Source organism: Nelumbo nucifera, chromosome 1 (genome assembly GCF_055504915.1).
Source record: "Nelumbo nucifera cultivar China Antique chromosome 1, China Antique-T2T, whole genome shotgun sequence".
Lineage (NCBI taxonomy): Eukaryota > Viridiplantae > Streptophyta > Magnoliopsida > Proteales > Nelumbonaceae > Nelumbo > Nelumbo nucifera.
In genome coordinates this window covers 90,253,203-90,278,473 of record NC_142649.1, presented here as the reverse complement: position 1 = coordinate 90,278,473, position 25,271 = coordinate 90,253,203, and the positions used below count along the sequence as shown (strand labels likewise).

Sequence of the window (25,271 nt, the reverse complement as noted above, 5' to 3'; positions counted from 1 at the left end):
AAATTTCCCCGTTCTCAAGCACAAAGGGAAACCCTAACTCGGACTAACAGAAGTCGCCTCTTCTCTTGCTCGAATGAACATTACTTTCTCTTCTCTTTTCTTCTCTTGCTCGAACGAATGACCAGAAAATCGCGTAAGGTTCTCTATGGACCGAGAACTTATGTCTTGCTCGTGAAGAATGGGAATTCTTTTTTTTTTGGTCGAAGAGGAAGGGGAAATTCGTGCGGGGGAGAAAGAAATTTTTCCCTCCCTGTGTTTCTCCATATTAGTCCAAGGTTAAATCGGTTTAATTCCAGATTATAAAAAAATCTGCCGATTGTAAACTAATAACCGCCGCGCCAGTTTTTAAAACGAATGTAGGTGCCTTAGATTTGTCTATAGCGGCGGTCAAAAAGACTGCCGGCTCTAAACCGCCGCCTTTATCCGTTTTTCTATAGGGGAACCGGTGGTCAAAGCGGTTTCATTTCCGGTTCAGTTTTTTAAAATCATGGCTCAAATTATCAAAATGTATCTGGTTCTATCAATTTCTAAACCTTTCATTAGGCTATTCAAATGGATTTTTTTCCCAAGTAAATTAAATGTTTAATCATTAGTTTTTATCCTATCTTACCTAATTTTGACACATTATAAAGAGAAAAATATGAAAAAACTTGATATATTGTGCACTGAAAATGCATGAAACACAAAATTTGTGTTCTGGGTATAAATACTTTGAACCATGGTTTTCGAACCATCGTTGACCAAGATAATCAAACTGTTTGGCCCGGGAACCGTCCAGGTAATCGGTTCCGTTTTACCCCAAATCTAGTCCTTGACCAAAAACCGTTGAATCGATCAATGACCCGTTGACCCAGGTGGTCGAACCGTCGACTCGTTGACTCATTCAACGGTTTTTGGCGGCTTTTTTATTTTTTTATTTATTTTTATTGTCAGAATGGGCCATCTATTAAAACCAGATGGTTGAACCATCAACCCGAAAACCGGTGGCCAGAACAATTCCGTTTCCCAATCATTTTTTTAAACCATGCTTTGAACCCACCATATCATCAAAAAGTTTTTATTTCCGGGTTGCGCCAAGGTTCTATTCATCATCAAAGTTACAAAGATCAGATGATGGAGAATAAGGATACAATTTGGGTGGGTTCAGGACCTCAGGTTAGACTACTTGTCAAAATTTGAATAGGCATCCATCCCAAAAGCCCGAGCCCAAATCAATGGAAACTCAACTACAGGAAGCCCAAAAGCCCGAGCCCAAATTTGGGTGGGTACAAGATTATGTGCCACATTATCGCATCCTCGAGATGCATTTTAGGATGCTGAAGAGTCATTGCTCAATATTGATCCGAGCTATTGGGGTGGCAGAAGTGGATTAATTGAATACAGACCTAAACTTCAGTATATTTTCTATATAATTCTAGTCTTAAAATTAACAACTGATGCATTTCGCGGATTGGTAGTGTTTGACAGGGATGAGATATTGGAGCTGGCAATTTTATATATATAAGACCGAGATTAGGATAAAATAGAACTGGTTGTTTGGATGGTTTCTAATTAGAAAAAACGACCAAAAACCATTGAACAGGCCAACAAATTGACAATTCAACCGCTCGGGTCAATGGATTATTGACCGATTCAATGGTTTTTTGCCAGGAACTAGGTCAATGGGTCAACAGGTCAACGGTTCCATTCCAGATATACTTTTGTCCCTTCGCTAGTTTGTTTTTGTAATAATTAGCATGCATTAAAGCTTTTATGCAATTGTAATAATTAGGGAACTAAAAAATAATTTAGTTAACGTTTTTTGGACATTTGTTGGGAGGTTGGACAGATAGGGACAGGTGGCCTGATTTGAGTGGGTTAGTGGAGAGGAGAGGAGGAAGAGGTTAGCAGGAAGTCCGAACTATTGCACCAAGAGCCCTAGTCTGGGTCTAAAGTGTTCTCTTCACCAAGAGCCCTATTCTGGCCCAATTGTTTCAGCCCAAAAGCCATTCTTATATGTTCTGAATTGAAAGGTTGAAAGATTGGACCGGGAATCGCTGCCAATATTGACCCGTTAGTTGAAATGGTCATTTGGTATACTTCCAAACGGATCACCTGCAGAACTACAAGCTCTTTGTTTGGCTAGTGAGTCTCAAGTGCATCCTGCTCCATCCCCAACCATGAGTCCTTCAACATAACCGGATCAGACCAGACGGTCGGACTGATTGACCTGGGTAAACCGGTCATGACTCTAGGTCTAGTTTTGGACCCCAAAACCGTCCATCCGAGCTTTGGATCGGATGGCCAGACAATTTGACCCGGAAATCTGTGGACAAAACGGTTTCATTTCTGGTCCGGTTTTTTAAAACATGATATGTACTATCTAATATAAAAGAAAGAAAAAAAAAGACTGTGCCAGGATGGGTAACATCACTTGAGGAAAGTCTGATAAATTGTAGGGTAATCTATATCTATGTATTAAAATGGAATTTGTCAAGCTAACACTTTCCTTTTTTGTGGTTTATTCATCATTTATTTCTTCTCAAAGGGAGTTATCTTTTTCTTTTTTTTTTTGAATTTTCTAATTCGAAAATGGAACAAAATAACTCAAGTGATCAATCACCTTTAAGACTTTTAACACTCATCACTAACACACCATTAACTCTCTCTCTCTCTCTCTCTCTCTCTCTCTCTCTCTCTCTCCTCTTTTCCATTAACTCTTTTAATAATCTCTCCTCATAATTAAGCCACGAACTCTCTCCAATAACTCATGCCACTAATTATCTCTCATCTCCATTACTCGATTAAATTGCATAAAATACATTAGATATATTTAACTATAATTATATATATATATATCCATTTCAATTTAACTTTAATTTTATATATATTAGATATATTTGCATTAAACTATAATTATTAATAAAGATTAATTCTATTGAAATTGAGATATTCAATGTTATATTATTGTGCTAAATAATCTACTTCCATTTAAAATTATAATCCATTTATATTCCATTTGAAAAATAATAAAAATTAATTAACCAAAATAAAAATAATTCAGTATAATTATTGTTATCGATAAAAATATTTTTACTAATATAATAAAAAGAATTTAATTAATAAAATGATGAGATAAATTAAAAACTAATGACAATTTAAAATTAATATAAAATTAATACAAAATTATCAAACAATTATTAGTTTTATAATTACATTTTATTAATTTAAAACCAACTTAAGTTACACTAAAAATAAATATTTATATAGTAATTAAATTTCATGAGGAATTTAAATTTAATACAAACTTAATATACTTAAATAAATTTAATTTTTACTAACTTAAAAATTAATTTTAAATATAGTTTAATTATTTTAAAATCAATTTAAATTTCATTTAAAATTAAGGAGAATTATAAAAACCACGTTGAGTTTTCTAACAATCCTATGAAACTCCCTGGTGTTTTGACCTTAACAAAAACCTCCCATGTTTTGAAAAAAAAGTGCAAATACCTTCCTTTCGCCAACATTCCAAGTAAACAATGTTGATGTAATGCATTAATTTTACTTCACTTCAACCTTTTTATCTTACTTTGTCCAAGAAAAGTAAGGAGAATTATTCCTTGAAATAGTTGTTTGGCAAAATAAATCAGTGAAGGGTAAAGCTGAAACTTTAAATTATGTATGATAATGCATTAACAATGATAATGGTACTTTGGTAACTTCAATTTCTTCATTACCAAAAAGCGAAGGGAAAGAATATAGCACTTTTTTTCCTCAAAACCATAGGAGAAGCCTTTATTAGGGTCAAAACACAAAAGTGGTTTATAGAATTGTTATAAGAGGAGTTATTTATAATTTTACCTAAAATAATACAAAAAATAATACAAGTTTATTTAGAGAATAGGAAATTGGCCACTCTTACTAAGCACAACTATAATTGTAATTGGATAAACTAGACATAACCCCAAAAAACAATACTTGAATTGAACTTACCATTTAATTGGAAATGTCATATAACTCCATCTTCTACTTATTAATAAATCCCTTCTATCACACGGGTCCTAGTTTTTTTTTTAGCTGATCCGACCTGAAAAGACCAGAAATTACCTTGACCTGACCCGACCCAATTGCCTGGTCTAATTCTGTGCAACATGGCAAATTGAAAGGTTAGTCCATTACACGGGAACAGTCGAAGTTGGGTAAGCCATCCTTGATCTCCAACGGGTGCCCATCAAAAAGGAGGGAAAAAAGCCCAAGCCAAGGCAACGAAGATTACCTCAGGGCTCAGATCCTCAACCCATGCCGATGGTCGGTTTGGATTATATTGGCAAGGTTCAAAAAATCGATACGATATGCTCCATATCGGACGTATCATATTATATCTTTTGGGCCCCGAAACCCCACCCTTTTTTAATTCCCCAAAAATCAAATTTTGAAAAAAAAAACTAAAAATAATGATTTCCGTGTGTATCTAAGTAATACTTTGAACCATGTGGATCGTTGGGTCCAACATCTTACACACTCGGACCCTCCGACCTCTAAACCCATATGGATCGTTGGGTCGACCGTGACAATATTCTAGACCCCGGTGTCCCTATCATCACCCAAACAGTATCCACGAGAAAGAACTAGAAGTCTAGAACTGTAGACATCACGTGGACCCACTGAAGAGGAGTGGGGAGTGGGGAGTGGGGACCTACCAACAGAACATACCCAGCGGTGCTATGTTGTGAAGCTGAAGAATGAAGAATGGAGGATGAAATTTCAGCAAACCTGTCTGAAATCGTGGCAGTTGAAGATTATATTGTGAGAGGCAGAATTGGAGAAGGGCCTCTGTCCATCGTTTGGAAAGCCCAGCACCGATTCACCGGCGAAGAAGTAGCGCTGAAGCAGGTCTACCTCTCCAAACTCAACAGAAACCTTAAGGACTGCCTGAATTGCGAGCTCAACTTCCTGTCCACTGTCAAACACCCCAACATTATTCGACTTATCGAAATAATCCAGGTATCAAAATAATCTGAGTCTTCTTAATTTGAGCTACTACACGCGGATGCCCTTTCCGTATGTTTCAGTTAAGAGTTCGATCGTTTGGTTGTTACCCAGTTTGGTTGCTACTACACGGCTGTGCTTCTTGAAATTTTGTAGGAAATTTAAGTGTCCTGGGTATCCGCTCTCAGCTCATCAGTGGTTACTTTGGTTGTTACCCAATTTGGTTTAGCGTTCTCCTTTTCTCTTTGAGGTTTGAACATCTAAATAATATTGTTTCGTATCTTTTACGCTCTAAGGTCTGAACTCGAATTTAGATAAAGAACCCCCTTTAGAGTATATTCAATGAGTGAAAAGGTAGAATTTTTCAATATGGTTTAGAATTATATCTGTTCTGTGTATTATTCAATGAGTGAAATTAACTAAACATCCTTGATTGGAAATATTGTAGGTTTTAAATAGGCACATGCATTAGTTGTTGGTAAATTTTTCCTTTCATGAAACAAATCTATATCTATATTACTGTAACATGCAAGTATGTATTCATAGCATTTCTAGAATTTTGTTGGTGATAAAAAATTGCCCTTTTTATTTGAAAACCACACATATTTGATACAAATCTCTTTAAATATTGAAATTAAATGACAGCAAGTGCCATTATTCAACCTGTATTGAATGGTAAGTTGGTAACTGAGTTATTTGGATAAAAATATTCCTTAAAGTTGAAAGTTGACATTTTTTGAAGTGAAAATGAGGACAACTTAAGTATTATACAAAGTTCTGATAAAACCTTTTTAAAGAATTAAAAAATCTAAATGCTCAAATTGAATGGTAAGTTGGTAACTGATAGTGCCCAAAGTATATTTATTGGGGTGCAAGTCCGTCCGGGTTAGGTTGGATTGGGGTGATCAACTTTAACTGACCCAATCCAAGTTGTTGTATCCCCAACTCTAACCTTAATACAACACCAAAACTTTGGGTTGGGTTCAGATCGGCTCAGGTTAGATTGGGATTAGTCTCGGGTTAGCCTAACTTTTTTACTTTTTTTTTTTTCAAATGCAATTATTTCCTAGACTTTAAGGCTATGTTTGGTTTGAAGGAAAAGGTAGGGAAAGGAAGGAAAAAGTAGGGAGATATATATCCTTCAAACCAAACACATCGTAAGGGTTCATGCTAATTTAATATTAACATCATTATGTGTAAAAGAACATAATTATCATGTACTAGAAAAAATTGTCCATCAAATAAAAATTTTTGACATAAAATATATGTGCATACACGTATAAATTGATAAATAGATAAATAAATATGCACATACATAAATACTTGTAGTGAAAAAATACAGTTGTCAAGGCGCCTAGCCTAGGCGACCACAAGGCGCCCAGGTGTCACCTAGGCGAGGAATTTTAAAATGTTAGTTTTATTGAGTTTTTACTTTTCCTATGTTTTTCTAAGCTATTTTATTGGTTTTGTGTGCTAACTAGAATGCATGTTCACTAACTATCATTCAAACAAGTATAAATCTCATATTAAAAGCTAAAAACATAAAATATTATTAATTTAGCATGTATTCATGACTTCATGTTCAACATTTAAATATATTATTTTCAATAAAAAGGAGTCCAAACCAACTACACTAAACAACTAAACTAATAAATACTAAAAATATTTTTTTAATTCATAAAGACATACCTTTGAATTTGAGGTGAAAGTTGAGTATTGTTCTTGTTGAGTGCTCTCTCTTTTCTCACTTTGCCTTTAATACCAAAAAAAATCAATAATAAATTAAACAAAAAGCATTGCAAATTTACAACAAATGAACAAAGAATAAAAGGAATTATGTAGGAATCAAATCAAACACATACCTTAACTGAAATTTATCTATTCTAGGAATTTAAAAGGAAGTAAATAGGAAGTAGGAACCAAATCAAGCAATGAATAAAACAATAACAAAAAAAAATATGGCACTTATCCAATTCTCCACAAAATGATAACGAAACATAAAGTTTATAGATGATCAATAAAGAAAAGTATCTAACTAATTTGAGTATCTAGGTAACAAGATAGAACCCACAACCCCTCCACTAAATCCACCAAAATCATGATCAATAGCACAAACATCAAACTCATCCTTATCATCTTCATCATCTTCCCCATCAAGTTCTACGACTTCATCTTCATTATCCTCAATGTTCCTATCCCACATTGATTCTTCATCTTCTTCTTCTTGCACAACATTTTTTCCTTTGTCTTGTCCCCTACCATCGCTTCTTGCACGACCACCTCTACCTCCGCTTCTACTTGCATCTGTATAAACTGTATATTCTCTTCTCCTCAACCTATTTGATCCCTTAATGGCTTTAGTTGCTCCTAATGCTTCATCCACTTCCTTCCATGTGAAATCATCCCTCAGTGGCTTCCTCCTACCATCACTTCTCCCACGACCACTTCTACCTCCGCTTCTGCTTGCATATGTATAAATTATATATGCACTTCTCCTTGGCCTATTTGATCCCTCAATGGCTTCAGTTGCTCCTAATGTTTCATCCACTTCATTCCATGTGAGATCACCACTTTTATGAACTAACTCATTTGATGGCTCTCTTCTAGTCAACCATTCACTATTTTCATCAACATCATCGAAGCAAATGGGATCAAATGTCATGGGATTGCACGTCTTGTCAAGAACTTCTCACAAAGACTTTGATTATATTAAACAAAGACAAGATCATTAAGCCTCTTTTTATTTGGTATGAATCTACATTCATAACAAACAAAAATAAAATATGTTAACTTTTATAATTATAAATCAATTAATAATAAAGTTACTTACAATCTCAAAGGTACTCCAGTTATACTCATAAGTAGAAGATGTGCACGTAAAACCTAATATGCATAATGCAATACGCCTAAGGTTTGGTGTGAAATATTCATAAGTATGCCACCAATCAACTACAAAGTACAAATGACAAATAGAGAAAAAATTAAATTAGAGAATACAAATTCAAAGATAACAATATAAAAAAAATAATGAGTTAACCATAAGATTCTAAATGTAGATATTACATGGTTTTTTTGTTTCATGTTGTCTAATTGCCATTTCCTTACAAATTCACCACGAATATGCTTATATTCTTCCATTTGATGGGAGATCTTATCTTGAATTTCAATGTTACCATCATCTCAATACAATCTATAAAGCTCATCTCAAACTTCCAACTAATGTTTTATCTTCAGCTTTAACTTTATAAAAAAGGACTAGATTGAGGAAGAAACTGACAAGGTGCAAAGGATGCCGCATCATATTATTCCAATGCTTGTCAAAAATTTTCAAATTGGGCTTATATTCTCTATCTATCCTACCAAAATTTGCTTTTATCTTTTCTCTTGCTCGTTTCATTGCAAAGTAGAAGTACACCATTATAAATTTTTCATCACCATCAACCAACTGTAAGACTTTCACAAGTGGTTGGGAAGCTAAAAGGGCAATCCTTATATTTTTCTAAAATATAACAGAAAGAATAGTACTTGAGACTCTTAAACCCTCTGGTTTGTTTACCCATTTACTTTTATTCCACACATAACTAACAAATAAGAATGCAATGGCTCTTTGAAAGTGAAAAAGCTTTGCAAAGTAAGAAATGATGTGGCAAACCTTATAATAGCACATCTAACAAGACTCCTTCCATGTGTTTTCTCCCTCATATAAGCAAGGAAAAGAGGATGTCTGTGGATAAAAGATGTCACCTGTCTTACCTTGTAAATGCAACTCTTAGTAGACTTCAATCCTCCAACATGAGGTCCAAATAGTGAATAATACAAGGTGTCCAAAATAAGTTCTTTCTCTTTATCTTCAAAAGGTCTCCTGCAACAATATAAGCAGAGTGGTTATCAATAACTACTTGCACCACATATTCTTCTCCTATTCCCTCAACAACCTTATAAATTAATTCATACAAATAAGTTTGGATTTCATTGAAGGCATCAATTGATTTCAAGAAGAAAGTACCTTCAGGAAAATTCACCAAAAAGTTTATCAAACTTCTTTTCCTCTTATTTGTTCATCCATCAAACATAATAGTGCAATCATAAGTTTTCCAAGAGGCCCCATACTCCTTGTAAAGCAATTTTGTTTTCTTAACCTCCCTTTTCAAGAATGATTCTCTCAATTCATGGTAACTTGGAAGTTTGTACCCAGACTCAAATTGTGTAATTGCTTCTACCATAATCTCAAAACCCTTCAACTTTACTGTGTTGAAGAGTATTCTAGCTTGATAAAACCATTCTGCAACATATTCATTCACCTTTTTTTTCTTTTTTCCTTTTTCAACCAACTTTCTATGCTTGTTTGCACCGAGTATCCCTTGTGCATTGCCTCTACCACTTCTTCTGAACTTAGACTCACAAAAGCATCCATAGGTCCTCTAACATTTTCCTTCTTTCTTTGTGAAAACATGGGGTTTAATGGTTGAGCATTCCTATCAGTTGAAATGGAGCTACCTACTTCCATAGGTTAGTTACTTTCATGGTGAGATTCTCTCTCATAAACCATTTGCTCCTATGGCCCACAATTATCCTCCACTATGAAATTATCTAACGATTTCTTCGTCTTATTTTTACACATGTATTCTTGCAATTCCTTTGCAATACTTGTTGTAGTTTTTGGTGACTTGGTAACACCTCCAAATCTTTCAATTAAATGTTGTTTTATTCTCTTAATTCCTCTCTTTTGACAATCTTTTCGCACAAGGAACATGTGATAGCATTTTTGTCCTCTAAATCGTGCTAATATGCATATTTCCATATTGGATCTTTTGATTGAGCATTATTCTTAGTGCTAGAAGTGTTTTGATTTCCCTCCCCATTTGCCATTATCTAATAAAAATAAAACCAAATACCAATGGGCAATAAGTCAATTGAAACAACAAATTAACTTAATTAACAAACACAAATAAACAGATAATGAACATAAAAGGGAACAAAATCTGATTTACTAATGATAAATGATACATCATAGATCATACACGAAGTCATGAACAAAATTTGATTCACATCCACTTTCCACTAATTGATATTTTCTAATGGAACAACCCCTGATTTTTATATATTTTTTTACAAATCAGGTGAAGAACAAGTAGGGGCGAAAAAAGTGGTGGAGCCCCTATTTTTTTCACATAAAACTGATAGAAAATAAATTGATTTCACATGGTCACCCTCATAAAATGAACAAAAAAATAGTTGGGCAAAGCCCTTGTTTCTTCACTCAAAACTAAGCAAGAAAATGGGGGGGCAGAGCCCCTGTTTTGTAACTTAAAACTGAAAAAAAAAAAAAAATTAGCCCCTGTTTATTTAGTTCAGATTAGAAGAAGAAGAAAGAAAGAAAGAAAGAAAAATAAAAACTAACTACACTACACATACCTCGAGCTGAAGCCATCTGGTGGAGTTCATGTTCTTGTTCGTCCTCTCCTTCCTTTACAAAGTGGGTTTGGTGGAATGGGAATGCCCCTGCAAGAAACAAAACCATTTTTAGTGTTTTAGAAGACAAATAAAAACTGTTAATGTATAATAGGTCCTATGTTATAAATATAAAACAGCTAATAATATTTCACAAAAATATAAAGATTGATGGACTAATAACACTAGGTGCCCGCCTAGTAGCCTAAGTAACCCCCTAATATTCTGGGTGGGTGTCTAATGTAAAAAAGATCAATCGTCTAGGCAAGGCAACCTTAGGAAATCACCTAGGCGCCTAGGCGCCTACAACTAACTATGATATAGATATATACATTTATTGATGCATGGTTGCATATACATACTTGCATGAATGGTAAATACATATACATACATGCACACACACATATGTATGTGTATATATATCAAGTCAGGTTTGTGTTGAACCATATTGCTCAAGGCCTCAACCCTAACTTAACCCAAAGTTAAGTCAGGATCATACTTTTCAACCCTAACCCTAACTTCAACCCAACCCAACCCAAATTTTTTTAGACTGGGTTCAGGTTATCCTAGCCCAAGTTGTTGGTCAAGTGTTACACCATGGTTCAAAGTATCAATACACCTGTGTATCAGCAGAGGTGTATCAATGCTTTAAACCAAGCGTTTTTTTGTTTTTTTTGTTTTTTTTTTCAAAATTTCATTTTTTATAAATATTTTCATATTATTTAATAAATAAAATAAATGGGTTCCTCAAAACACCTTTAAACAAGTGTATTAGAACCCTGTCAATATGATACAATATGCTAGATACGGGACATGGGATATATCGTATCAATATTTTGAACCATCTTGCACGTGTCTTACTATTTCATGTACGATTGTCCTGAATTGTTGTTAGGCCCAAGTTTAACAAATAATGTTTTTTTATTGAATCAACAATGCTAGTATTTGATCAATGTCCATTAATGTCCAATTACCAAAATTTTAATTTAGATTTGACTGGTCTTTTATCTTACAAAGAGGCCAAAAAGATAAAAAGCTATTTGGTCAAATTGGGAGATTGCGTGCATGGTTATAACATTTTTAACTAATGGCTCTAATGACCCATTTTTTGTATTAACAATAATCCATTTCATTGTTTATTTGTTTATATGAATTGGTAGCATTCACTCCAATGTTGGAATGTGCTTAGCTTTGCAAACATGAATAGAGATGTCAATAGGTCAAAGTCAGTGCAAGTTTGATCTAAACCCAACCCCAAACCTTGATATGATATGGTTGGGTCAATGTGGGTTTACCTCTTAACCCAATCCATTGACATCCCTGGTATGCGCAATGAAAGTAGGCTCCAATAATCTAAGAGAGTTCCACCATACACATCCATAATTGAATGAACCTTTTGAGAATTGATGATTTTTACTTTTAAAAGTTTAATAGGAAATTATAAACTATTAAATGAGTGAAGGGAAGACATGTGAGATGTGCTTAGTGTTGACAAATATGCTTGAGAATTTAGTACCCAAAAAAAAAATATTGCCTCCAAAAACTTAAAATTTAATATCAAAGTTCAAATAGAAGATACAATTTCTTTTTTTTCTCTCTTTATGTATCTTGCCCATGTGTCACAATGTTAGATTTGCAATGGAAGAAACCCATGCAGCGTCTAGGCCATGTGGGGCCAAAACAAGCCTAATATGTGTGTAAGGGCCATGTGTCGGCCTGATGATGGCTCCACCAAGGTCAATGGCATTGGATCATGACCTCAGGATGCATTGCTAGGGCTCTCTATGGCTCTTGCCAGTACATATGAGAAACCTCTTATGTGCCAAAAGGGGAATTCCATGATGTGAGGCACATGCTATACCGATGTTGTGAGGCACTTGTTGTGCCGAGGATGTGAGACAACCGTTGGGCCTGAGAACACACCCGTGCATTATGGGCAACGAATTAGTTCAATTAGTTTAGACATGGGGCTGGCAAGGTGTAGGGACATACTTGGGCTAGACACATGGAAAGTCTCCCCTTCATGTGCATTGCACAATGTTGGTCCATGCACTATCCCCATGCATGTGTGTTTGTCCATGAGGAACCCTGGTAGCCAAGCTAGCCATTAACCAAGGTCGCCCTGCAAGGGATATTGGTTTATGGAGTGCCAAGGCCAGGCACCCAAGGAGGTCGAGCACCCCTCCTCAAAGAGTACATTAAGCTTTTGGAGGTCTACCAATAGGAAACATCACTTTTTTCGAATAATCATACTGCACATTTATAATATTTCCACTCAACGTAAGCCTACCAAGCGTAGATAAGGCTAAGCCTATGTCAAACCGCGACACATGGGTAAAGAATATAAAATAATTTGGATTCAGAAAAGGTATCAATTCAACCGTATGGACTGGTCTAAGTCTGACAACACAGAAGTGCGAGGAAAACAATGATAAAAAAATTACTATCGTTATAATAACAACAACAATAATGATAAAATGGAAATACAATGCCAAAATACAAATTAAAAACTAATGTTCTAAAAATCAATTGGAACATGATTTCCTTTCTAATCTAACAAGCCAATTTATTGTGATTTTATAAATTAAATAGCAAAAATAAAAATATAACAAATTTTATAAAATTTATAAAAACATTGAGCATGCTTTTACAATAATATATTCATCATATTTTACAAAAATATGAGTGAAAATGAGAATTATTATTACTAATGATTAAAATAACTAAAAATATAAAAATAAAAGAAAATGAGAATTAATATCTTGCTCATATTCCATTGACCTCATCAAATAGGTCAGTAGTTTAACCAATAAGGTCATCTCCAAGTCAATAGCTTGGGTTAAAACATACTTACAAATTTGTCCAGTGATAGTTCAATTAATTTGACTGTCTAATTCAATTACAAGTTAAAAAACTCAGTTATATATAAACTACAACTAAGAAGATTTGAAGCCAAGTCATTATGCTGAAAGGCAACAAATCCACCAATACATCATGCTTGGATTATTATTATTTGAAATTACCACGTGCAACACGTGTATACATTTACTAGTAGATGTAAGTAGGTATAGACACTTCTATGAAGCTGTCAAGCTGCAAAAGCAAAGCTGTTCCAGTTGCAGCATTTGGTATGTTCGAGAGAGGGTACGTATAGAACAGAAACAAATTTGATAAAATTGTGAAGAGGTTAGTATGGATGGCATAGTTTGACAAAACAAAGATCATATCTAAAACTAAAGTTCTTACCTTCCGCAATTTAATTATAGTTAGGTACCCTGGACTAATGAGGTTACTGAAGTATCATCTCTATAGACACCAACTTTAAGTGCATAAGCAGAAGTTGGATAGATGCTTTAACCGAAAAGTGAGCAACTTATAAACTACTACAAGAGTCGGTCTCTGTAAAGAATTTGGCATTGGGCAATCATAAATCTGACCAGATTTCCTAAGTACAAAAAGTGTTCCATGGAACACAAGAATACAGCCATTTACAACTGAGCCACTTGAAGCTTATAAAACACAGACACATGGAACCAAGCCGATCTGAATTCTTATGTCGCTGTTAAGCAACCTTCCCTGTTTAACATTTAGATGAACCAGGCTACAACCATTTTAACCCTTTCCTCAATTAACACACTTAAAGTTCACTGAGTTTGATTTTTCTCTCAGGCTGAAGGGTACATATTCCTGGTATTGGAATTCTGTTCCGGGGGAAATTTAGCTTCTTACATCCAGCACCATGGCAGAGTTCAAGAACCGGTTGCCAGAAGATTCACACAGCAGCTTGGTATAATGTCCTAACAGACTTAGTAACACTGGGTTTACTTATTTCTGCAATTGTTCTCTATTTGAACTTTTAAGTCATCCAATAAATTTCATTGGCCTTGCCACAGGAGCAGCTTTAGCAGTACTACATGCCCACCACATCATTCATCGAGACCTGAAACCAGAGGTAGGGATACCCCTCCCCCCTCCCAAACACTTGGAAACACTCATGCATACACCCATGCACAGCTTTTTTAAGATCACAAACTCATCAATCTGGACTATTAACCCAGTGGATCCACCCCTTAGATGCGCCATTGCAAACATAAATTAATCCAGTGACCTGTATCCTCAAGGACTATTTTTCATTTCCGAAGCATTTTTTGTCTCAGTGTTTTCAACTCATTTTCTCCATCCATTCTTTAGAGATCAAATATCCTGCAGATTGGCTAAAACAAATTCTTCCTATGGAACAGAATATTCTGCTATCAAGCCCAGACAGTGATGCAGAGCTAAAAATTGCGGATTTCAGTCTCTCAAGGTATTGCGGCAGAGCAGAATTCCGATCCCTAAAGTTTCATTAGGGCATTCTCCAGCTTTTTCCCCCCAAAGTAATATGTAATTATCTTTTATTGTGGGAACAGAATTGTACAACCAGGTGACTACGCAGAGACAGTTTGTGGGACCCCATCGTACATGGCTCCTGAAGTTTTGCAATTCCAAAGATATGATCCAAAGGTAAGAAAGCTAAGATTTCTATCATTCAAATTATAATAGGCCACTGAAACAAAAATTCCTACACAGGTTGATATGTGGAGCTTAGGTGCAGTTCTTTTTGAGCTTCTGAATGGATATCCACCTTTCTATGGAAGGAGCAATGTACAGGTAGTTCCTTACTTTTACAAACACCAGTAAGGCAACTAAAACTGATCCTCATTATTTGTTGATTTCAGCTCCTACAGAACATCAAGAAGTGTACATCTCTGCCATTTTGTCAGCTTATCCTTCCTGGTCTGCATCCCGACTGTGTTGACATTTGTTGAAGACTACTCTGTATAAATCCAGGTTTAGCATTTCAGCTTTATCAATTTCACAAGCTTCTGTTATCTTACATTTACCCCCAAATAGATAATGAATTTATGCTTTTTTGTAGTGAATCGCTTGTCCTTTGATGAATTCTTTTGGCATAATTTCTTGAGAAGATAAAAAGAGAACAGAAAGGGGGCTTTCTTGTATATAGTGACAGCTCTATACCTTCTTTTTTTATTGGAGGGTTGTCTTTCTGTCTTGTACATGGATGCAAATCACCTAATCTGCACTATTCTTGACTAATCTGTACAATATAAATAGGGATGAAAAGAGCAATTTGCAGGTTCCAATCCTCCTTAAAAGAGGCCAGCTCACCCATTAACGTGAAATAAGTTTGAGATATTGTTGGAAGTCAAGATTGATTGTTACTCTAAGTTAATTGCAATATCCTCAATCATGGTGCTGCTGCTGTTGCTGTTATGATGCACGGCCAGCAGCTCTAGCATCGAATAAATTTCATCTGAAAAAGGTTTTGAATCATCTCCAGCAACGAATTCTTGAACCACATTGTTGACTTCAATCAAGCTGCATCCTGGAGTTTTCTTCATATTCTTGCTTCTTATTTCCTTGCGCATCCTTGATACATCATCCCACCTCCCCAGCCTTGCATAAATATTTGAAAGTAGGACATAGTTCCCGGTGTCATGTGGTTCGAGCTCAATCAGGTGCTTCATTGCAATAATGGCAATCTCAAGATTGCCGTGAGTTCTACAGGCACTGAGCAATGATCCCCAAATGGTTGAATCCAGTTGAACAGGCATATTATTTATTAATTCAACAGCCTGATCAAGGTAACCAGAACGCCCAAGAAGATCCACCACACATCCATAATGTTCAACACTTGGATCGATACCATAATCCTTTTTCATAGAATCCAAATACTGTAATCCCTCAGCTAGGAAACCAGCATGAGAACAAGCTGATAGAAGCCCTAGAAAGGTAATGCTGTTAGGCTCCACTGGAGATTTCCTCATTTCCTCGAACAACTCAATCGCTTCTCGAACCTTACCATGATTTGCTAGACCTCCGATCATTGTACTCCAAGAGATAACATCTCTATCAGGCATTTGAGCAAACAGTTTCCAAGCTTGACCGATGCTCCCACATTTTGCATACATTTCAATCAGGGCATTACATACAAAAGTCTTCTGCAGGAGCCCATTTTTGTCGGAATAAAAGTGTATCCACTTCCCCAATTCCAGAGCACCTAACTGTGCGCAGGCTGGCAAAACAGAAACAACACTAATCTCATCCGGTTCAATACCCACTTCCTGCATCCGGCGAAAGGCATACAATGCATCAGGGTAGCTTCCAATTCGAGTGTACCCTGAAATCAATGCAGTCCAGGAAATAACTGTCTTATCCGGCATAGCTTCAAAGATCGCTCTCGCCTTACTCATTTCTCCTAATCTGGCATGTCCGGAAACAATCGTGTTCCATGATACTGCATCTTTCTCTGTCATTCCCTCGAAGACTTTATATGCATCAGTCATCTCATCGCATTTCGTGTACATATCCACAAGTGAATTGTCGACCACAGAATTTAAAGGTGGCCCACATTTGCAAACATGACCATGAATCTGCTTACCAAGATCCAGTTGAAGGAGTCCAGCGCAGGCTTTTATTACGAAGGGGAATGTAAATTTGTCAGGAAAAATGAATTTTTTGTCTTGTGGGTTTCTCATGATTTGTTTGTAATTTGAGATAGCTTCACTATACAAGTGGTTATGGGTATAGGCTCTGATCATCGCATTGTACAGAAAAACGTTGGGCTCGATCATCTGCTGGAAGAGCAAAGTTGCATAATCTGTATCTCCATTAATACTACATATATGAACCATCTTCGTTACCAAGAAGTTGCTTTGCGACAGAGAGTACTTAAGGATGTGAGAGTGTATCTTCTTCAAGTCGGTCGTGTTGGTGCAATTTCGCAAAACGGGTACAAATTGATCCTCCAATTCTCTGATAATTAGAGTTCCGATCCTCATGGTGCTTGATTGGAGTGGGAGACAGTCGCAAATCTCCCTCGCTACTCAAAGTTTCATTATTGTCCTGCAAACCCATGCAGCTGCGGTGAAGATGGGATTTGGATTAGACCTGATTATAAACAATAGCCTTACAGATATGTATGTGAAGTGCAGTAGATCAGACATGGCTGCTCTTGTCTTTGATAAAATGCGTGAACAAAAATGTTGCCTCGTGACTCTCGTCGGCTGCTTTTAATGTTGGATACCCATGTCAAGATAGCATCAAGAAAGCATTTGTACCAATCTTCAGAGAATTCAAGAACATGGAGAGATACCCAACGAACAAACAAGTTCAAGAATACTAGAATCCCGTTCCGGTCTTGGAGCAGTTCAAGGACGCCAAAGAGTCTTCTGTTTTTATTTCAGACAATTATGGCAAGCTCACTCAACTTCGCACGACAGATGTTTGATAGCTATTGATTTTTAAAACGGGCCGTGCTGGACCAGCATAGCATGCGGGCCCACGTAAAGTATAGGCCGTCCCAGGCCATCCCTCCCTCCCTTGGGATATTTTGGGGATCGGCCTGGCACGGCCCACAGCCACAACCCACGTGGGCCCATGTCATATTGTGTCATGTCATGAGCCTGGCTGGTCTGTCGATTGAGTCTTGGGCCAAGCCAGGCCATGGATTCGGTTCAAAACTAAGGTTTATTTAAAAAATTGAAAAAAAATCTTAAAATGTTTATTTTATATGAATTTTGATGTATACAATAATTAAATAAAATAGTGTAATAAAATTAAAAATAACTATTTATTTTATTAAACCCTCCACCCAAAATGGCCCGCATGCTATCATATTGAACCATGAGCAGCATGGTCCGATTTATACCTCTAATTTTGTCATGTGGAGTAAGGGAAGCAAAGATATTCTTGTACTGTAGAAATTCACATTGCAGTACCCAACTATGTTGTAGATGTATGCATGAACTATGTTTTAAATGAAGAGGCATACCCATAAAAAATACAGAAAAATACATTACACCACATTGCAAAATTCTGAATTCCACTACAATCCTACACAATTCAAAATGACAAACATCCCCACCCTAAAACACCAATACCTGTCCGTGTATTGGCATCAATTCCGATAGCACCTGCCCCAATTATACGATGGGGCTAAGAACTTTTAGGGTGTGCTGAACAATCATTCTCCCTAAAAAATGTGGTATCATAGATAATAATGATCATTGGATACGGAGAGCATGATTGTAGTTTCCATGAAAAAATGCAATTAGAGTTTATAAGCTTTGAACTGATGAGTGATGATGACACAACTAGAGAATATTGAACTTAATGATCTAAGGTGGCGTTTGGATGTGTGAACCCACAATATAGTGGGTTTCAAACCCCACCACACTCCATTCAGTCGTTCAGTTATGGTGTGGCATGGTTTGAACTATGTTTTAAATGAAGAGTCATACCCATAAAAAATATAGAAAAATACATTGCATCACACTACAGAATTCTGAATTCCACTACAACCCTACACAATTCAAAATGACAAACACCCCCACCCTAAAACACCAATACCTGCCCGTGTATTGGTATCAATTCCGAGTTAGCACCTACCCCAACTATACGGTGGGGCTAAGAATTTTTAGGGTGTGTTGAACAGTCATTTTCCCTAAAAAATATGGTATCATTGAATACGGAGAGCATGATTGTAGTTTCCGTGAAAAAATGCAATTAGAGTTTATAAGCTTTGAATTGATGAGTGATTATGACACAACTAGAGAATATTGACCTTAACGATCTAAGGTGGCATTTGGATGTGTGAACCCACAACATAGTGGGTTTCGAACCCCACCACACTCCATTCAGTCGTTCAGTTGTGGTGTGGCATGGTTTGAAATCCATCATATTGTGGTGTAGTCTTCGTTAGAGGTGTAAATCGGGTCGTGCCGCCCGTGGCCCAACACGATTTTGTACTAGCCCAACACAATGGCACGCGGGTCATGCTAGGCATGGCTCGATCGTGCGAGTCGTGTTGGGCCAAGGGTCTCAGGTCCACAGACCGGCACGTCACAGCACAACTATGCGTGTCATTCTACCCGTGGCCGTGGCATAGCCGATGGCCCATTAAGGACCCTCCCCCAAATGGCTAGTTTCAACTTTTTGGGGGGTCTTTTATAGAAATACCCCCCAGCAGCCATAAACAACTATATAGGGGGATATTTATGTATTTTTTCTTTGGAATGGAGAAAAATAACAAAAGTGCCCCCCCAATAGTTATATAACAACTAGTTTGGGGGCATTTTGGATAAATTGATAAATGACTTTACAATGACCAAAATACCCCTCCCAACAACTAAAAAAGACTAATTTTTAAGGTATTTTGGGCAATTAAATTAATTTCAATTCCTATAAATAGCCCTATCCTCCACCATTCTCATCACATTATTTCGGCAATTCTCTTTTCATACTCTCTCTCTCTCTACTCTCTAATTCTCAAGTCTCAACTTCTTTCAAGTTTCAATAAGAAAGGCTTGTACAAGTATCTCAAGTTAGCAATTTGTGAGGCTTAGAGGCTTCAACCATTAAAATCAAGTTGTGATTATGAATTGACAATTCGGGTGTGTGCAATTAAATTAATTTCTATTTTTTTAGAATTAAAAAAAATGACTACCTCCTCTCGAAATCAATTCCCCACAATGTTTAATGCCGACAATGTTCAATCACAACATAATAGCGTGGAAAAAGAAAGGAACTAAATTTACTAGTTTGTTTTGGAAATTATTTAAAATAAAGGAGGTTGAGAGGAAGGAAAAAAGGGTTGTTTGTTAAAAATGTCAGAGTGACTTTAGCTATTGCAGCAAGGGTGATAATGGCCACTTGGGCAAACATTTGCTCACCCATGAAAAAGAAGAAGAAGAAGAAGAAGAAGAAGAAGAAGAAGAAGAAGAAGAAGGAAAATCACAAACACAAATTGGGCATGAAAGTTTTGATACTTTTAAATATTTACAAGAAAAAATGAGGCAAAAGTTCACAAAATAATATTATACATTCTGGACAACCATTTTTATTAGCTAAGGATAGTAAACTTGAAAATTTTTTGAGTAATTCTATAAATCCTCAATTTAAAGAAGTTTCTAAAAATACTATTAGATCAGGTGTTTTGAAAATTTTTTATTCATATAAACAAAATTTAATTTCTATTTTATCAAATCTCAATTCTAGAGTTGCAAATTACTTCTGGTATTTGGACCTCTAATTTAATATAAGTTATATTTGTGTTATCAATCATTTTATTGATGAAAATTAGCTTTTACAAAAAAAAAAGAATTTTAAGTTTTACTAGGCTTAAATGGCCACAAACTAGCTCAACTATTGCTACAAGTATTTTAAATACTTTACATGTTTATGGAATTGATAATAATTTTTTTCTATTAGTTTTGATCATGTTAGTAATAATGATTCAACAATAAATATTTTAAAATCTCAATTAAAACCATGTTTAAATGGAAAATTATTTCATATTAGATGTGCATGTCACATCTTTTGTTAAATATTTATGTAATAATTATGGTTAAAAATAAACATTTTTTATTAGAGGTTCAACATAGATGAAATTCTACCTATTTTATGTTAGAAATTTGTATTCCCTACAAACAAATTCTTACTGATTTTTATAATGCAAAAATACCACATGATATTATACATGAAGAAGATTGGGAAATGACAATTTGTATAAGAGATTTTTTACACAATTTTTGTCATGCAACTAATGAATTTCTGGGTGTTTATTATCCAACTAGTTGTCTTTTAATTAATCAGTTATTCATGATTAGTGAACTTTTTCAAAATATAAAAAAAAAAACACAATTTATAAGAATTGTTGAAGTAATGGAAAATAAATTTAAAAAATATTGGGAAAACATTTCTCCTCTTTATTATTTAGCTACAATATTAGATACTATGATTAAGAAAGATGGTTTAGATAACTTGAATCATATTGTAAAAATGTGAATATTAACATTGGAAATCAAAAAGAAAATATTAATATTTTAATATTTGAAATGTATAACTTATATGAACCTCAAATTGGTAGGGCATAAAAAATCTACAACTTGTACAAGTGCAAATTCCACTTTTGAAACTAATTCCAGTAGTGGAAAAAATAGAGTTTGGTCTCTAATAAGTAGGAGGTAGAAATCTGCTAGCACCTCATCAACAAATTCATTTACTAAATTTTTATTCACAAGCAAATTTGTAAGTGATTCCTTCGACTCGGAATGATTTAATACTTTTGATATTTTAGCCTTGTGGAGTGAACATATATATATATAGCCCTTGCCTCCATAGCAAGTAATCTACTAACCCATCTAATGTCTACAATTCTATTAGAGTCTTGTTTTAGTGCAGGTATTATAATGCTAGATGACAAGATAAGCTACATGAATGATGAAAATCTAGAGGTGTGCATTTGTTTCAAAGAATTGGCTAGATACTATAGATAGATTGCAAGACAAATGAGGGCATGACACTACACCTATGATTCACCTGAAGCAAATAATCAAAATCAAAATGGAGATGGAGGTGGAGGTGGAAGTTGAAGAAAATGAAGACAATTTTTTTTGTACACACAATAGTTTTGTGGCACTTTTTTAAATTATTGTAAATTTTGTTATTCAATTTTATTTAAATTATCTGTTATTTTTTCAACAATGTAATTTTTATTTTCAATTTGTAATTGTATTATATTTTTGTATACTTTATTCCATTTTGTTAAGTATTTTTTTACCATTGTATTGTTCAAGTTTCAAAATTAAATGAAATAAAATTTTTATTTTTCCAATTGATTGTCCATTTTGTATTTTGTTAAGTATTTTTTCATTTCTTTGTTAGAATTTCTACTTTTTTAATTTGTTCCCATAGGAAAGTAAAGTATTTTAGTTTTACCCAACAAAAAAATTAATTTGGCCCGATTCGGCTCAAGCCTAGGCTTGGCCCATAGCCAAGCCCGACACGACCCGAACCCTATAGCCCAAGCCATGTCATGTCTGCCCAACACGACCCGATTTACACCTCTAATTATTATTAACTAAATAATAAAATTAAATATTATTTTATTAATTTTATTATTAATGTCTTTTATCAATGTTAATTTTTTATTTTTATTATTTTCAATTTTTTATATTTTTATTTTTTTCAATTTTTTATATTTTTATATTTTTATTTTTTAATTATATTACTATTAACTTTTTATTACATGTTAAATTAATTCAAATTATTGATTTGCATTTTTCTTAAAATGCCAAAAAAATATTAGTCTTGATTGACAAAATAGGTCACCTCACATTGTGTATATAAGATGCACAAAATCAAAATAAAAGTTGTTGTCTAAACCACACCACACCTTACAAAACGCCTATGTAGATGTGGTGTGATTCATGCTACCAAATTTTGACCACAGTACAGAACACCTATTCTTTTATGGTGTGGTGTAGTCTCAAACACACTATATAACACTACCTTGTACATTTTATTACACAACTCTAATTTTCATCAAGGCCCATCAATGCATTTATCTAGACAAGTGTTACCTTGGGAAAGTGTTATCCGTAAATATATTTATATACATTGTTTTGCCAAAAAATGTTAATTGGGTAAGTGAATTTTCTAAAGGACCCCTAACTTTTTATTTTGGTCATTTTCCTACACAATTTGGGCAATTTCTACTCTCCATGGATAATTAATTTACCCACATAGGTGGATAGAACTTTATTAGGTAAGTTGGGCAACTTATCTAAGCAAAGTTTTATTTCCGTGAGTCCCACACTTCACTAATAAAAAAACATTAAAAAGTTGATCAACTTTTCCATTGACTAACACTTTCACCCCCAAACTTATCCCAAAAGAATGGGGCCTAAAAATCACTTGCATGCTTCATAAGGTGTGTTTGGTTTGAAAGAAAAATACTAATTTTCCTAACCTTTTATTCCAAATCAAACACGCCCTTAGAAAGCACCACAATTGTAGTGTGACGTATATTTTTATAGTTTTAATCTTAGGCTCCGTTTGTTTGCATGCAAATGTTAATCAAAAAAAAAATTGCATATAGATCTACTAGAAGGGCCTCATGCAAATGCATAGGAAAATTTGAAAACCAAATAATAAGATCAAAGGAAAGTAATTCACACTAAAATAATAAATGCACAACTACTGTTAATTTAAGGTTAATTAAACCATAATTATTGTTAATAAATTATTATTAATCTATAATTAAATTTAAATAATTGTTAGTTAATAGTAAAATAAGTAAATTACTGTTTATGATAAATAATTGAATAGCAACGAGGCAGGTTCAGCCGTTGGGGCAGGGACCATATTCTCCATCCCTCACCCTAATATTAAAACAAATCCCGACCTCGACCACTTCTAGAGATAAAAGTTACCTTCCATCCCCTATTCCTAACGAAGATGGGTTCCCTGTGGGAACCCAAACCACCAAAATATTGTTAATTAAAAGTATTTTTTAGAAAATAGATATTACTTAAAATAAAGAAAATTTTAAAATATAAATAATATCTTAAGTATATTTATATATATAATGTAAATAATATTTAATACATATAATTGGGAATGGGGCAAGGCAGGGACTTTAGTCCCCATCCCTGATTAAGGATCCCTACTAATCCCCATCCCTGCCCTATTAACCCCCATTGGGTTGGAGAGGTTAAGTACCTGGAAAAGGATGGGAAAAATTGTCATCCCTAAGTAATTTTATTAATTAAGCAACCTAATAAATTAATGGTTTTAAGTGTTAAAAATTCAGTAAATTAATTAGTGTAAAGCAAACAATTATTATGGAAACTTATAATTATGGAAATTAAGTAAATCAATAATTCACAAAATTAAGTAAGATAATTAACTAAACCATTTTACTGTTAATTGTGTAAATAAAGCTAATTAAATTAATTAGTGTTAATTATGTTAACCGTTGGTGGTGTTACACAATCCAAGAATGGGGCCGTGCAAGGTTTTTGACTCAAGATTTTAATGCAACTCAGATTTTGATTGACAATGGAAGAGGAATATGGAAATGGAAAATTGTTCAAAATCTTCCCAAAATACTTTATCCAATTTTATAAGGAATCGTAACTGGTTCTACTCTATGGGATGTGTATCTCACTAATGAGATAAACTGTCCTAATATGGAGATGTAATGGTCGTTAATTGATGAACAATATTATAGGGTGATGGCATGGAATCATATGAGAGAGAGAGAGAGAGATGAGCTAATTAAGGAGAGTAGTTATGTGAGCAAAGAGAGTGAGAGACGTGAGTAGTCGGGGGGATGGGGGGTGGAGAGAGAGAGAGATTATAGGTAAAATATAGAGTTAATTAAGGAATGGAGAGAAAGGGTGTTGAATTGGCAAAATGGGAGTAGGTGAAGGGGGGAGGAGAGAGAGGATTAATGAGAGAGCATTATGGGGGGTTTGGAGCAAGGAGAGGCCCTATGACGTAGACCACTTTGCTTTATATATATAAATAGATTTTGCATCTATTTGTTTGTAACTATGATTTGCACCATTACCTGATACAAATCTTGGTACTTTTTGTCTTATTTGCACACACTAGTACTACAAATTTTACATCTTAAAAACTAGTGCAAAATTTAAACCACCGTCCTACATTCCATTTCAAACAAATAATCCTCCTACCTACATTCCATTTCATATAAGATGGAGAGCAAATTATTTTATTTCTAACAAATAAACTAGACAAAAATAAATGTTAAAAAATAACCCAGAATAACTAGAATTTACAGTTTATTTGCACACATTGTATTTTTCATTTGTACTACAAACAAACTAAGCATTAGCTTTTAATTTTACTTTTAACCATTGCACTAAGATTTGTGTTGGAATGCAAGGCTTGATATTATCATGTATTGTAGCAACATGGATATGCATTGGATATATATGGTAAAAAAATATGCATACACTTGGATTCATTAGGGAAAC

General features: G+C 34.6%; 2 protein-coding genes across 2 annotated transcripts; one reads left to right on the top strand and one right to left on the bottom strand.

Moving 5' to 3' along the window:
* The first annotated feature begins 4,694 nt into the window (after nucleotides 1–4,694).
* LOC104588877 (protein kinase family protein) lies at nucleotides 4,695–15,252 on the top strand. The gene is made up of 7 exons (XM_010246998.3): nucleotides 4,695–4,986; nucleotides 14,092–14,209; nucleotides 14,316–14,374; nucleotides 14,664–14,728; nucleotides 14,832–14,925; nucleotides 14,992–15,072; nucleotides 15,141–15,252. The coding sequence occupies exons 1-7, from the start codon at nucleotides 4,732–4,734 to the stop codon at nucleotides 15,228–15,230; spliced, it is 762 nt and encodes a 253-aa protein (XP_010245300.2). The 5' UTR covers nucleotides 4,695–4,731; the 3' UTR covers nucleotides 15,231–15,252.
* MEF21 (mitochondrial editing factor 21) lies at nucleotides 13,828–20,390 on the bottom strand. Its single transcript, XM_010246982.3, has 2 exons — nucleotides 17,397–20,390; nucleotides 13,828–17,344 (listed from the first exon to the last, which is right to left on the bottom strand). Exon 2 carries the CDS (start codon nucleotides 17,262–17,264, stop codon nucleotides 15,642–15,644), a length of 1,623 nt encoding a protein of 540 aa, XP_010245284.1. The 5' UTR covers nucleotides 17,265–17,344; nucleotides 17,397–20,390; the 3' UTR covers nucleotides 13,828–15,641.
* Between the last annotated feature and the right edge of the window lie 4,881 nt (nucleotides 20,391–25,271).

Bases quoted from the DNA above. Each gene is read 5' to 3' on its own strand.
- LOC104588877 (XM_010246998.3), top strand. From the start codon at position 4,732: ATGGAGGATGAAATTTCAGCAAACCTGTCTGAAATCGTGGCAGTTGAA. The intron at 14,375-14,663 runs GTAGGGATACCC...CCTATGGAACAG, and splicing joins ATCGAGACCTGAAACCAGAG to AATATTCTGCTATCAAGCCC. The intron at 15,073-15,140 runs GTAGTTCCTTAC...TGTTGATTTCAG, and splicing joins ATGGAAGGAGCAATGTACAG to CTCCTACAGAACATCAAGAA.
- MEF21 (XM_010246982.3), bottom strand. From the start codon at position 17,264: ATGAGGATCGGAACTCTAATTATCAGAGAATTGGAGGATCAATTTGTA.